Source organism: Falco naumanni, chromosome 5 (assembly GCF_017639655.2).
Source record: "Falco naumanni isolate bFalNau1 chromosome 5, bFalNau1.pat, whole genome shotgun sequence".
NCBI classification, from domain to species: Eukaryota; Metazoa; Chordata; class Aves; order Falconiformes; family Falconidae; genus Falco; species Falco naumanni.
Window position 1 is genome coordinate 92,263,908 of NC_054058.1, and position 13,327 is coordinate 92,277,234.

Genomic DNA, 13,327 nt, shown 5'->3' on the forward strand with positions numbered 1-13,327 from the left:
CGGGGCGCGCCGGGCGTGGCGGCGGGGCTAGGCGGGAGCGGCGGGGGCGCCCGGCGGCGCGTAGCTGTGTGCGCGCTGGTCAGGCTTGCAGGCCGGGAAGCGCTGGCAGCCGCCGGGGCGGAGTTGGGGCGCGCTGTGGCCCGGGCGGTGTCGCCCGTGGGAACGCCTGGGAGCCGCCGCGGGGAGAGGGAGCTGGAACCGGGGGCGCAACCCCATGGCTTCCTGCGAAGGGTACAGTTAAAAATGGGGGGTGGGGTGTCTTTGTTCCGGAGCCGTGCCGCCCTGCCGGCAGGCCTCCGTGGGAGCGGGACGGCCGGAACCCGCGCCGGGCAGCCCGGGGATGTGCCATGGGAACGGCCGGTTCCCGGCAGTTCGGGCGTGAGAAGCGCCGGTGACTTGAAGCCGTGAACGGCCGGCGGGCCCGAAAGCCTCGCAGCAGCAGCGCTTTGCCTCGCGAGACCGCTTAGTGTAGTTCGCATCAACTTTGCGTTCTGTAAATCCTATCTGATTAGGTGGGATACTGTCCGTATAGAGTGCCTCTGTAGCACTAAACAAACGTAAATACAGTTAAATCGTAGGTTATAGGGGAGAAGACAGTAGCCTCAAGCCGTCCTTCCACACCCCTAAGGTAGGGTATCTGCTCCGTACCCTTTAGGTTGGTGACTTGTCTCACTGAAAGTCTCCAGGGTTGGGATCTTGTGTCCCTACAGGCAATGCTTCTCAGTATCTTTATAGCCTTAATATTTAAAAGCTACCTTTTAAGCCTAATGTTTCTTGTCTTATCTCCACAATGCAGAGAGAACAGGTTTTCCCTTTTCATAGCATGGTTCGGGTTGGAAGGGATGTTAAAGCTTATCTTAGTCCACCCCCCCTGCCGTGGGCAGGGACACCTGCCACCAGACCAGGTTGCTCCAAGCCCCATCCAGCCTGGCCTGGAACACTGCCAGGGATGGGGCAGCCGTGCCAGGGGCTCATCTCCCTCACAGGAAAGAATTCATTCCTAATATCTAAACCAAATCTACCCTCTTGCAGTTTAAACCTGTTGCCCCTTGTCCTGTCGCATAAGCCCTACTAAAGTCTTGTTCCTCAAAAGGCAGACCCAAGGAAAGCATGATGCTGATCCCTCCATAACATGCTTTATTTTCCCAATAGTAATTCACAAAGAGGAGAGTTTAAAAAAAAACCCAAACGTGCAGATGCATGGAGCATGTTTTCAGTGTGCACAACTTTATTTTCTAGTTAATGGATACAAGTACTTTTAAAATACAGCTTTTTAAAAGGGTAAAAAAACTTAAAATACATCTCCAAATTTAATACCTGACATGCAAAGACAGAATAGTAATACTCAAAATGCATACAAAAATACCACTTCTTCATTCTACTGGAAAAAGATAAGCACATCTAGTTGCATTACTTATGGATGTTTGAATTAGTACAAAACTGTAGAGAATTTTAGCTTAATAGCAAAATCAATTATTTTGGTATCCTTCATTTTGATGGATACACAGATAGAAAGTGAAGAAGCATATACTCCCTGACCCACTGAGAAAGGTATTTGAATGCCTTCTGCATGTTACTGCTTACCGTTCTGTATAACTGTAGGCTTTGTGTGAAAAGCTGTGTTTCACAAAAGGCTGGCTATTTTGTGCCAGTTAAATTAAGAACAAGTACAGCCATGCCTAGAAGAATTATGCAGGCTACAAATAAAGAATAAGTCCATCGCATCCTATTTTATCACAATGAATGCCAGCTGAAATGTCATATTTGGAAAGGAAAGTGGAAGACTTGAATATTCAATTGCTTTTTCTAAATACCTGTATGGACAAGAACTGGAGAAGGTTCAAAAAATAATGTAAGCCCACATCTTGGGCGAGCAAGAGTCTATACTCAAACTTCACAGTGCAGATGTTCCCTTGAGGAAAAAAATAAATCCACTGCTATATTTTATACCGCCTTTTCCATAGTATGTGTTCTATGCAAAAATTAACTGAAAGCTCACTTGCCAGTCCCAGGTATAATATTTTACATTTACTTTTTACATAAAATATACATCCACTTTAGAAAAGGAATACAGCTTCTGAGAAACACTTACTGGCCTTGTCCTTCTGTCACCAGCCTTGTGCACTGGCCACGTTAATGAAAGGTTAATGTAAGTGGGGGCCATGGCCGGAGGGGAAAGTTGTGTTCAGTAGTGTGGACAGAAGTGCCACCCTCCTGCATTAGGCTGGCGAACAGGTGAATGAGGACAGGTAGCGCTAAAAACGTGAATTGTCAAATCACAGCCTGAGCCTAAGCGATAGTGTAAATAGAAATTAATACTTGCATCTGAGGAGGTGCAGATCAGTCCGATTTGCCTCTTAGACACACACCTCAGCCTCTGGAGATGCCAATCTGACATACAAATGACATATGTCTGCTTCTAAATACAAGCCTGAATTTTTGCTGGCTTGGACTGGAACATCGGTATCATCTAGGTTCAAGCCTGTATTGCATTTGAAATAAGAAACTTCACTGACTGAAGTTTTTGTCTTAATTAGAGAATAAAGATGCCAGTCCGGTGCTGTTACCTACTGTGTAAGATACTGTCCAACTGAGTAAAGTTTATAGGATTTTTTTCACTGATTTTGATGGAGTTCACTCAGGTCCTTAAGACAGAAAAAATTACTTAGTGCTGAGCTTTTCACCTGAGATTTTCTGCTAACACTACTTGCAGCAAAAATCTCTGTGTAGTGTGACACAGGAAAATTTATCTGATGTAATCAAATAAGGATACTTAAATATGTGAACATACTGAAGCTAATGAGCCCACATTGTGAAATTTAAAGGGTTTTTATACCTGGACATTTCTTAACACTCTTATTATTATCTGTTCCCTCACCATGCAAGGCTTTTTCCCTTAAAAAAAAAAATATAGTGCTAAAAAATTTAAGATAGCAGTCTTTTTTCCATCAAAACATATTTCTTTGTGAAAAGAAAGAACATTGATTTCCTGCGTATCTATTTTATATAGTCCTAAAGTAAGGATTAAAGTTTTGCAGGTCAAATCGTTTATCTTCTGTAAATTATTGCACTTGTGCATTATGGACTTTCAAATGTAAAAGAACAGCAGCAGTTTGATGTAGAATATTAAAAGGAAAAATATGCTATATAAAAATATAACCATTCATTAAACTAAATAAAATTCTATATTCCATTTAAAAAAAACCCCACAAACGTCTATATTAGGTCACATTCTGACTTCTTTACTTGCACTCAGTAGCAGCCAGTTCTACAAATTCCACCGAGTACTTGGGGACTAAAGTTTTCCTTAATGTAATTTATGTCATGGTCTGCCTCTTGATGAAAGATACATAACCTAGCCGACATAATCTTCTGTGTATACTTCCTTTTAGGGACGATCATTGATAGTAGTGCATGATTTGCTACGATGAGATTAATGCAGAACTAATGAACCCCTATCCAAGGGTCTTTTCTACTGAAACTTGCCCTATTTAAAGTTTTACAGTAGTTCGGTGCCATTTTCTGCTCATGTGACTTTCACCCGTCACCTGTTTCAGTTACCTAACAACCTGCAGCAGTTCAAGGAATTGCTTGGAAAAAGTGATCATGATACATTTTTCAAGACTTCTCAGCACGTTTGCTCACACTAATGTTCTAGAATTGCAAAGCCTTGGCCAGCTAGAACTCCTGCCCTCTTGCTAGGCATTGTACAAATACAGGATAAAAGGCTTGCCATCCAAAGATTTTGATCTCTTTGACTCTCCTGGACAGACCACAAAGCGGCTTTTCATCCTGTACATGCTGATAAAAGTGTAACGCACCTTCTGCCTGACTAGTCCCAAAACTGAGTACATCTTCAGTAGGAGTCTTCTGAATTTTTTAATCAATATGTCATATTGGAAAATGCTTGCTGAATCAAGGTGCAGAGTATTTCTGGGATAACGTTCGCTAAAATTTGGAAATTTCTAGAGATCTGTATCATTCAGACAAACAATCAGGGTTTTCTTCAAGTGCAAAGATTGGTTTCATTGCAGAAAATGCTTATATAGTACTGGTGCGTAAATGTCGCTGTGAGTTCACAGGCAGGACAGTGCCAGCAGTTCGTCTTCATGAAGCAAGTCTGCGCATAGCCTGATGGAATGGTTTTCAAACGGTGGAGAGAAACATGCCATGGTTAATTTTGAGTACACATTGCTTGGCAAAACAAAATGTTTGTGTATGTGTTAACTAAAACCTGCCAAGTTCAACACGGCCTCAGCGAAAGTACAGAGAAAGTGAGTGTTCTGAGGCAGCTGCCCTCTGATGTGTGTCTGCATCGGACAATTCAGTCAGGAAGCTGCAGGTCGGAAGGTTTCTAGCTCTCACCTTCAAAATGAGGCTATAAAGGTGGGGGACAGAAACCTCCCAGAACACTCTTTGACCTTGGATTGGTAGTTTTGGCTTCTTTTCTTATTTAATGACCGATATAAATATCTAAGCAATCCTGTGAATAGAAATCAGAATTCAAGTCTTTTTGGCCTGCCTTTCCCAAATGCTTCTGTTACAGAATCATAGTGTCTCTAGCTTTTTTAATCGTGCCTTTCTGCACTATGACTTTCAGAGGAGTCAAAAGTGCTTCTCCCCTTATTAGCGATAAAGAATAATATTTGGGCCTCTTGCAATTTTCGTACCAATCCAAAATGGATAGGTGAATCAGGAGTACCAAGTATCACAATCTACTGACCAAGCCCTGATGAAGTTTGAGTGGCTTTTGCTTACAGTCTCGCTTTCTCCTCTCACCAATCTGCCTTCCGGGCTGACCTTACCTTTTCCTACAGGACTTCGTGCTACGGTAGATACTACAATGCAGGGTGATGGTGAGAACCTCTACGCAGCCACAGCCTCCTCTTACCAACTTCCCTTCAGGAACCTCTACATCCCAGAGGCACAGCAACCTTGCTGCGGCATTTAGCTAGAGCACGACACAGAGAAGGATCACAGCATTCCTGCTGCTGGAGCAGAGAGGCCAAGCACAGGGTGCTACCCCATTTTAGATCGGGCATTAGGAATGGAGTTCTGACTAGTACCACAGCAGCATGATAGGAGGGATAGATAGTAATCATGCCTTTACCTACATGGAATGTTGTAATGCTTCCAGGGCATTGATGCATCACTAGTTTAATCTGTCTCAGATTATAAAAGGGTATTTAGTCCAATCTCTTGTTTTCTGAGTAAGTGGCTTGTGTGCTGCACGGTTATTTTAGCGGCAAATGCTACTTTGTTTTCTGGCAGTGTTCTGTAACTACAAAATACCACGGTCTTGCTCTAATGGACTTGTGTTGTTGCATTTAGTTATGTCCAGTACACAGCTTTGCTGCAGCTTCCTGTAAAATGTTCACATTGTGCAAGAAGGTGTCTGCTGTGTTGCAATGAGGAACGAAGGGGGAAGGTTGACCATAATTTTGGGCTTGGGTGCCTCAAGCCTTACAAAGTCATCTTTTAGGCACCTAGCTCATGTTTAGATCCATTTATAAGCCTGTGTAAAGCAAAAGTAGTCCTAAAGCAACAGAGGAGATGTTTCTGCACATACAATCTGCTACCTCTCAAGAAAAAATTGACCTCCTCCATTAAGCACTGACATTCAGGTACCCAGGATGGAATTTATTTATGGAGAAGGAAACTGTTGAGGGCTCAGTTCATCCCCCATACTCTCACAGCACGGCTCAGTGCTACAGGCAAAGGAGTAAAGCCAGCAGTATTCTATAAGTAACAGACACATTCGGTTCTAAAGTGCATACCTCTTCCTGAACATCGAGTTCATCATCAGGCCGGCTTGTTTCTGTGAATTCTATGGGTTCTTTAGACTCCTGCATGAGGGAAATCTTGACAGAAAGAAATTAAGAAACATCATGAGTTATGCGTGCATTGTCCATATCACTGAACTTGATTTATTACTCTGAAGCACCTTAAGATAACTTCCACAACTTACAAGAGTCTGTTGTTTACCATTCCGTGACAAAGCTGTTGATTTAGTTCAACTGAGAGGTACTTAAATGTTGAAAAGCTTTTGGTCCTGCCTCTCCTCTTATGACTAGTTACAGCTTTGTAAAAATAATAAAAGCAGAATCTATCTCTGAACTGCTGTATAGCTTTGGCAAAATGTTAATCTCTACTATAAGACAGTGGTATGCAAAAATTATCAAAAAATAAGGGTCCAGTCTTATTTATTAGTAATATTAATTTTAATTACTATTTATTTGTAATACTGTAATAGTGATTGCTAGGGAAGGAATTGTTATGAAAAGACAGGAGAACATTATAAGGCCATTTTCCTAATGGAGGCCCACAGAAACACAGAATACAATTAGGAAATGCACAGAAGAGGGCAGCAGGAATGAACACTGGCATGGAACAGCTTCCATACACACACCAAGTAGAATGGGACTCTTCAGCTTTGATCAGAAGTATATGAAATTATTAATGGTGTTGGGAAAGGGAGCAGGGAATGATTATTTTTTGCAGCTAACAATCCAGAAATTGAACAGGCTTAAAACAAACACGAAATATCTGTCATATAACACGTTTAAAATTACAGAACCCATCTCCACAGGATAATGTCAAGCTAGAACATGTAAAGCGTTTCCAAAAGGAGTATAGCAGACATCAAAATAACCTCCATCTGTAATAATTAAACATAATGGTCCAAATGCAACATCCAGCTGAAGAAATTTTTAAACTGCCAGTTGTTAGAAACTAGAAAATGTGTCTTAGGATAAAGTATTCTCCATATGTCCTGTTTCTTGAGTTCTTTTCACTAACAAGACCCTGGGGTCAACAGACCCTTCCTTTGATCTAGCAAAATACTCATGTACCACAGAAATTGTCCAGTTTACTAGACTCTGCAGTTTTTTGTACTACAGATCTATGTCTACTTTTCGAACATGCTATGCTGTAATGGAAATTCAAGAACAGATGATAGAAGGGAGGGAAATGTACTACTGGATATCCTTACCTTCTCAAATATGGGATCCTGGTTGTCACTGTATGTCATTTGATTCCTTATGTAGAGCACAGCATCATGGACAGTCAAGAAGAATATGTCTTTTCTGACAGTATCATCAAAGAAGGCACTCCGTTCCAGTTGAGATATAAGGCTGTCTGAATAAAAGAAAGTCATAACAGGTTAATACAATTTGAATTTAAGAAATAGATGTCAAAATACATGGTTGTAACTATCAGAAGTCAAATGTACAGCCAGATCAATCAGTCATACATTTGCTTGACTTTTACTTGCCGTATTTCCTTTAAACCCCACCATTTCTTGTGTCCCACCACAGCCCACCGTGTTTATCAGTATGCTAATTCACATTTTTATTAGAACAAATGCTCCCACAGACACATCTAGATATCCTTTCTCATCCCTGCTTGTCTTTGTTGTATTCTTTACATGAGTGATGGTAGAAATATTCGAATGTTTACCTTGATATGAAGCAAAGTATACTCTCACATCAATTCTTTCAAACTCTCTAATTATCTAAAAAAATAAAAGTTTGCAACAAGGACATAAATAAATAAAGTCTGTAAGGAGAAAATACATATATGTACATAAGTCTATGTATGTAATGTATAGGCGCACACACACATGCTTCATTTGTTTCTGATTATCTTCATTCCAAACTCTTATGTTTTATTCATCATAAAAAAGGAACTCCTATACTTGGCTGTTCTTAAAGATCCAGTTGTTGCTGAAGCGGCCTATCTTCGACTGTGTATGTAGAACTCTCAATTTTACACATACATACATTGCTGCCTATTAAGGTTCTCATTCCATTCTCGTAACACAAACAACCTGAGAACCACATGGGCCTGAGCAAGCTTTATTTCCCTCCATGAATGTGTGATATGATACAATCTTTCATTGGCACATGCAAATTTTTTACAGGTTTTTGCTTCATGCAGTGCACCAGATGGACCTGTTCTTGGATGGAAAAAGCTACAAATGGAAAAAGTTATGTCTGTGGACCCCATATCTCTTGTCTGAGAAGCTGGACCTGAATCAAAACTAGTCAGGAGGCTGAAGCAAGGCACACAGCATTCTTTATTTCAGTTAGTTAAAAGGTGGGAGACTGGAGTCTACCCCTGGCTTCCTGGTGGCAGGCAAGTCTCTTAGAATAGTATTTTCAGAGGTGATTGCTAATTCCATCCCCTTCTGCTCATTGATAAACTAGAGTCTTGGTAATCTAAGATCTGGTTTATAGATAGGCTAAGCAGTCCCAGCTGCAAAATGAAGTTAGTGAAAGTAGCAAACATATGAAGTATCAAAAAGGACTGAAGAATCTGGTCCTGCACACCTGTGACTGGGCACCAAAAAGCAATGGAAATACTGGGCTTAATCTCTTTACCTCATTTCCCTCTCCCTAAAGTAGGAATATTATCTCCTTATTACATAGTGTGATGTTTGAAGATGGATGAATGAATGTTGACAAAGTGCTCTGACTTTAGCCACGGGAAACCCTATAAAAGAAATGAATCATTCTTCCTTCCTTCACAATTTAAATAATATGGAATGAATAAATAAACATTGTGGCTAAAGACTGAAAAGTGATGGTAAGATGAAATTTTTACTACCTCTGTGTTGAGTGAGCATCATCCTGTACCCAGATTAAAGCAGGAGGCATGTGGAAAGAAAATACATAACTAAAATATTTCAGAACATATGCATACAAGGGGACCACATTTTGCAGTTCTAATTTTAGAGTACTTGACTATGCATCCTTCATATTGTTCTTTTAATGCATTTTCCCACACCTAAAATACACAAACACCAATATTCTACCTCTTGCTGTAGAAGTTTTGAAGGCATTTTTCAACACCAGACTTTTAAAAACTCAGAAATTAACTTCAGTTAATATCTCTTGATTTACATACTACTGACTAGTTTCATTTTCACGGAACACCAGAAAAAAATGCCCTTACCGTTTTTATTGATCTCACAGCTACAATATCCAAGAAGGTTACTGCTCCAAAATCAAGAATGAGACTGTGGATGGGCACCTTGGGGATGTTTACTTTGACTGGGAGTTCTGAATTCCAGTCCACCTGGATCTCTACTTCTTTGGTGGGAACTTGAAGATCTTGGTTGTCTTCAGGTTCCTCATCAGTCTCAAAAGCTTCATTACTAATACCAGGCTCACTGATGATGCCATTCTAATGTGCAAATAATATATGGAATAAATTAAATAATCATGGAGAAAGTTTTCGAGTTACAAAAAATACTTCCCTGTGATACCGTCTGTTTCAGGAATGAACAAGATGGAAACTTGTGACCAGTACCCTCTGCTCCCACCCCCTGGTAATGTAGTTGGCATAATTAATGCCATTTTAAGGCAAGCAGCCATTCTCTCTGACCGAGCAGGTCACGTATTCATTCCCTTTCCCCTCATTATCAGGTCTTGAAGTTCTTGTGAATCAAGTACACAAACCAAACAGATTTCTTCTTCCCTTCCCTACCAGCCTCAAGATTCCTGGGCATCAGGCTGATTACTCACTCCCCTGCTGGCCTTGAAGATCCCAGGCACCTAGCCAACCAGGTGTTGTTGATGACCCGATCACAGAACAGGGAAGTGTACCAGTGCACAGAGCACTGTCCACAAAATCAAGCAGTTACAAGTCCTAAGTGGGGAAATTGGACTGGAACTATTGCTGGAGAGTGAGACTGTGGCACCTCCACTGGTGTCTGTTCCATATGAGGACTGGGTGAGGGACTCATCTTCTTATATAAAATTTTTGAGTCTACATTATGCTCATTACATTGATGCATCAAATGATGTATTAAGTTCTCACCTGATTTGCGGAGGGTCTAAGTGATTTGAAACCCTAAATTAGGGTCTAGGTGATTAGAAACTGTAAGTTAAGTTGTATTATAAATTCTGTATTATGCTGCTTATAAATTGTACTACATTAATTCTGTTTGCAGAAATCCTGTGCCATTCCAATCATAAGTTCTATCCTATACTACTCATAAAATCATATTAAGAAAAATAAAGCTTTAACTGTAACTACAATTTAGTGCCATCATCATTCTGTAAGGATCCCTAAAAGAACATGTCTGTCCCCTTAGTATCAGGTGACAATACTGCATGCAAGAATTTAAACAAAAACAAGACAGAGCACATAATTTCCTCCTCTGTGCAGTGTATTTCTTTTCCTTTTTTTTATTTGTTAAAAGAGCATCTTCCTGCAAAAAGGCCATTATCCAGGAAAATAAATACCTTGGAGCTACTCCCTCCCTCGATAGCTTTAATTCTAGGAGATATTTAAGACCAGTATTTTCAGCTTTGATTCAGATTTACTATTTATAATAACATGGTAAAATGACTAGGTCAAAAGCTGAAATGTCACATAGCTGAGCATTTAACTGCATCATAAATTGTAATATATACAGGAAATACTGCATCCTGCATTGAGGGCGATGACAACAGAAAAACCATTGTCTATCTTCCAACTCTGGAGATTTGATGTGTTGCCTGTCCACTCCTGTAAGCATTTAATTATTGAAATGTATATTCCATACTTAGAGGAACATGCTGCTTTCTTTAAAGAGCATGTGGAAGGCTGTATCTACCAGCCAACTGATATATCTCACCTGTGCATAGGAAGCTGGATGATAGGAGCATGTACACATGAAAGAGCCAGCACTTCTGCTGCACAGAGACAATGTGAGGTGGTGAGGGGCAGAGCTAAGATCAGGGCATCTCTTGCTTCCACTCTTGTTAGCCCTATGGCTGTCACAGCATCCTGGATCTGTGGGGTCTTTGGCAATAGGTGTACTGCTCTGCTAAGTCTCCTGCAGGTCCCAGACTTCCTACCATAGTAGTAACAATTTTCCATCTTTATTTTAAAGGTAAGTACAAAGGAACTCATAATTAAGGCTAAAGTAATACACTCTAACTAATCCTTTGAGAAAGAATAGAAGGGAAAAAAATGGTTTACCTTAGTAGCTTTTAATTTCCCCTTCTTGATTAGCTTTTGTATCTTCCTCAGTGCTTTGAGTCTTTTATTATATACCTTGACTGCATCAAATCCTACCTATAGGAAAAGGATCCAAATTATTTAACTTTGCCTAGATATAATTCTGAAATCTCAGAGACAGTTAAGAAGCATCCAAAGCCATCATATATCACTTACTGTGGATTTGAGGCTGCTTTTCAGTCCATCGATATTAGCATAAAAAATTGGACTTGAAAATTTCAGTATCTTCACACCTTCTGGTTCTATAACCTGTTGCCAAAGAACGTAAGTTTAATAAGAATATAAGTTTAAGCAGCAACAACCATATTTTGTCAAATAAGAAGCGGTTTAATTGCTTCAACAGTTCAGCTATGTATCTAATTCACACAAAATGGTGTATCTTTGCTGATAATTGAGGCGATTCAGCTTTTAGAAGCTTACAGCCCCAGCATGCAATATGGACCAGCCACCTGGATCAAGATGAAGAATTTAATGCTGAAACTTGTTATCTCCAAGCACTCCACTTCCAAATTCAAGTTGTCCACAGTATGTGAGGCACAACTTCGTCTTACACTGGCTTGCAGACTGAAGAGGCTATGACTTACATTTTTGTAGTCCTTGACCTTCTTGTAGATGTCTGTGCCAGGAATGTTTCCAAAGCCACCCCATGAAGGACTAACGGAAACAAAAAGAGAAGACAGTGAAGGTAAACATCATACTGAGGCATTCACAGAATTGAAGGGATTACTGCATACAAACTGTCATAGACTCTCGTAGTCTCCTCTCTTCTGCCAAACTAAATAGCCTCATTGCAAAAGTGTTGTACCTGTTTTGTGTCACTGTGCAAGGGTCTTTTTCTGATTTGTAGTGAGTTGTCATTTTTAAAGACAAGGTACTTTGGTCTCAGCCTACTTGCTGCACCGTTTTTAAGTAGAGCTGAATGAATAACTTGTTCTGTTTGTTTCCCAAACCAGAGAAAAGTTTTAAAAGCAGATTAGTTTGGTTTGAATGAAAAAACATTTTTTTGACTGAAAAAAACCTGATGACTACTTCCATTTCAAATCAACTGAAACAATACATTTATATTCTTTTCAGATTACTTAAAACTTTTTGTCTAACCCTATTAATTTTTATTTCAGTCAATAAAAATACCAAAATATTTTGCAGTCTCCAGATATATTTTTAACAGTTGAAGCAGATTGTTTTGAAGTTTATAAAGCCTCACCTCCCTTTTATATTTTGATTTCACGTATCTTAAGTTGAATTTGGGAATGTTTTTTGAGGCTCTTCAAATTCTATTTTTTATAATCTACTATTCTGTAACAACTTTTGCATGGCTTTACTTTTATGCATTTGCTGAGAGTGCAACTATCCTTTGGTATTGCTAGTAACCGTACTCTCTGGACTCCAGGCTGAAGGAAAGGAGTTACGTTGTATTTTCAGAGAAAAGATCAGTGAAAGGTAGCAAGATGGCCAAATGAGATTCTGCAAAGCCACCTTTTCTTACCATTCCACTACCATATATTGGCAGCAAAAAATGAGCCACAAGTTCAAAATTTTGTCTTATTCTTATGTTTTCTCTTCCTCTTCTTTCACAGGCATATAATCACTCTTGTATAAGCAATAAGTAAAAAGGTTATTGGCATGTGCAACATCCTGTAGTAGTATTACATGTTAAGAGTTACTGTAATGATCAATTAATTACAGAAGCCTTTCATACATCTTTTTATATTTGATCCGAATCCCTTTCCAGAACTCAGCTATGTGTGTACACAAATTCCAGAACTCAGCTATGTGTGTACATAAATGACATTTGGCTAAGTAACACCAGAGTACCCAACATGAAATAGAATAAATATGCGTCTTCTTTTTTTTTTTTAATGATTGCACACAGTGTTCTGTTCTAAAGAATAGATTTTTTCCATGTAAAAATTTTTGTAAACCCAAGGAGATTTTCTGCCACAAATCATGTTGCTTTTCAGGATATTATTTTTCATGGTATATATTGGTATATATTCAGGATATATATTTTTTATGGTATAACACTAACAATTATTTCTTATTCTGTGTTACTTACAATTGAACTCTCAGCACAACTGTCAGCAATCCAAACAAAAGGCCAGCAAGTAATCCCAAATCAAGTCCCAGAATGATGGATGCCACACATGTAAAAACCCAGATCATCTGGAGAGGAAATAACAAATGTAAAGTCTCATAATCAAAATATGTAACTCCTGGTCATTCTAAAGAATCACTAGACCAGGCAATAGGAGCAGCAGATGGATTTAACTTTGGAGACGATCACAGCACACTGGCAATTAGCTGACCCCATACAAAA

General features: G+C 39.6%; 1 protein-coding gene and 1 long non-coding RNA gene across 5 annotated transcripts in view; one reads left to right on the forward strand and one right to left on the reverse strand.

The window, feature by feature from the left end:
- On the forward strand, positions 1 to 10,037 carry LOC121088680. 2 transcript variants are annotated; one of them, XR_005828011.1, is made up of 4 exons: positions 1 to 231; positions 579 to 628; positions 7,047 to 7,161; positions 9,281 to 10,037. It is a non-coding gene; the product is annotated as an uncharacterized LOC121088680 (long non-coding RNA). The 2 variants fall into 2 exon arrangements; XR_005828010.1 differs by lacking the exon at positions 1 to 231 and having other exon boundaries at positions 243 to 628.
- SLC26A4 (solute carrier family 26 member 4) overlaps positions 959 to 13,327 on the reverse strand; it is a 27,695-nt gene continuing 15,326 nt past the window's right edge. For 2 of the 3 annotated variants that reach the window (XM_040595097.1, XM_040595100.1), the window contains 8 exons: positions 13,067 to 13,173; positions 11,595 to 11,664; positions 11,167 to 11,259; positions 10,972 to 11,067; positions 8,956 to 9,186; positions 7,459 to 7,513; positions 6,992 to 7,137; positions 959 to 5,861 (listed from right to left, as the gene is read on the reverse strand). In XM_040595097.1, coding sequence (XP_040451031.1) covers positions 5,709 to 5,861; positions 6,992 to 7,137; positions 7,459 to 7,513; positions 8,956 to 9,186; positions 10,972 to 11,067; positions 11,167 to 11,259; positions 11,595 to 11,664; positions 13,067 to 13,173 — 951 coding nt within the window. In that variant the 3' untranslated portion in view covers positions 959 to 5,708. The remainder of the gene's footprint in view (positions 5,862 to 6,991; positions 7,138 to 7,458; positions 7,514 to 8,955; positions 9,187 to 10,971; positions 11,068 to 11,166; positions 11,260 to 11,594; positions 11,665 to 13,066; positions 13,174 to 13,327) is intronic. The other variant, XM_040595098.1, reaches the window with a different exon arrangement.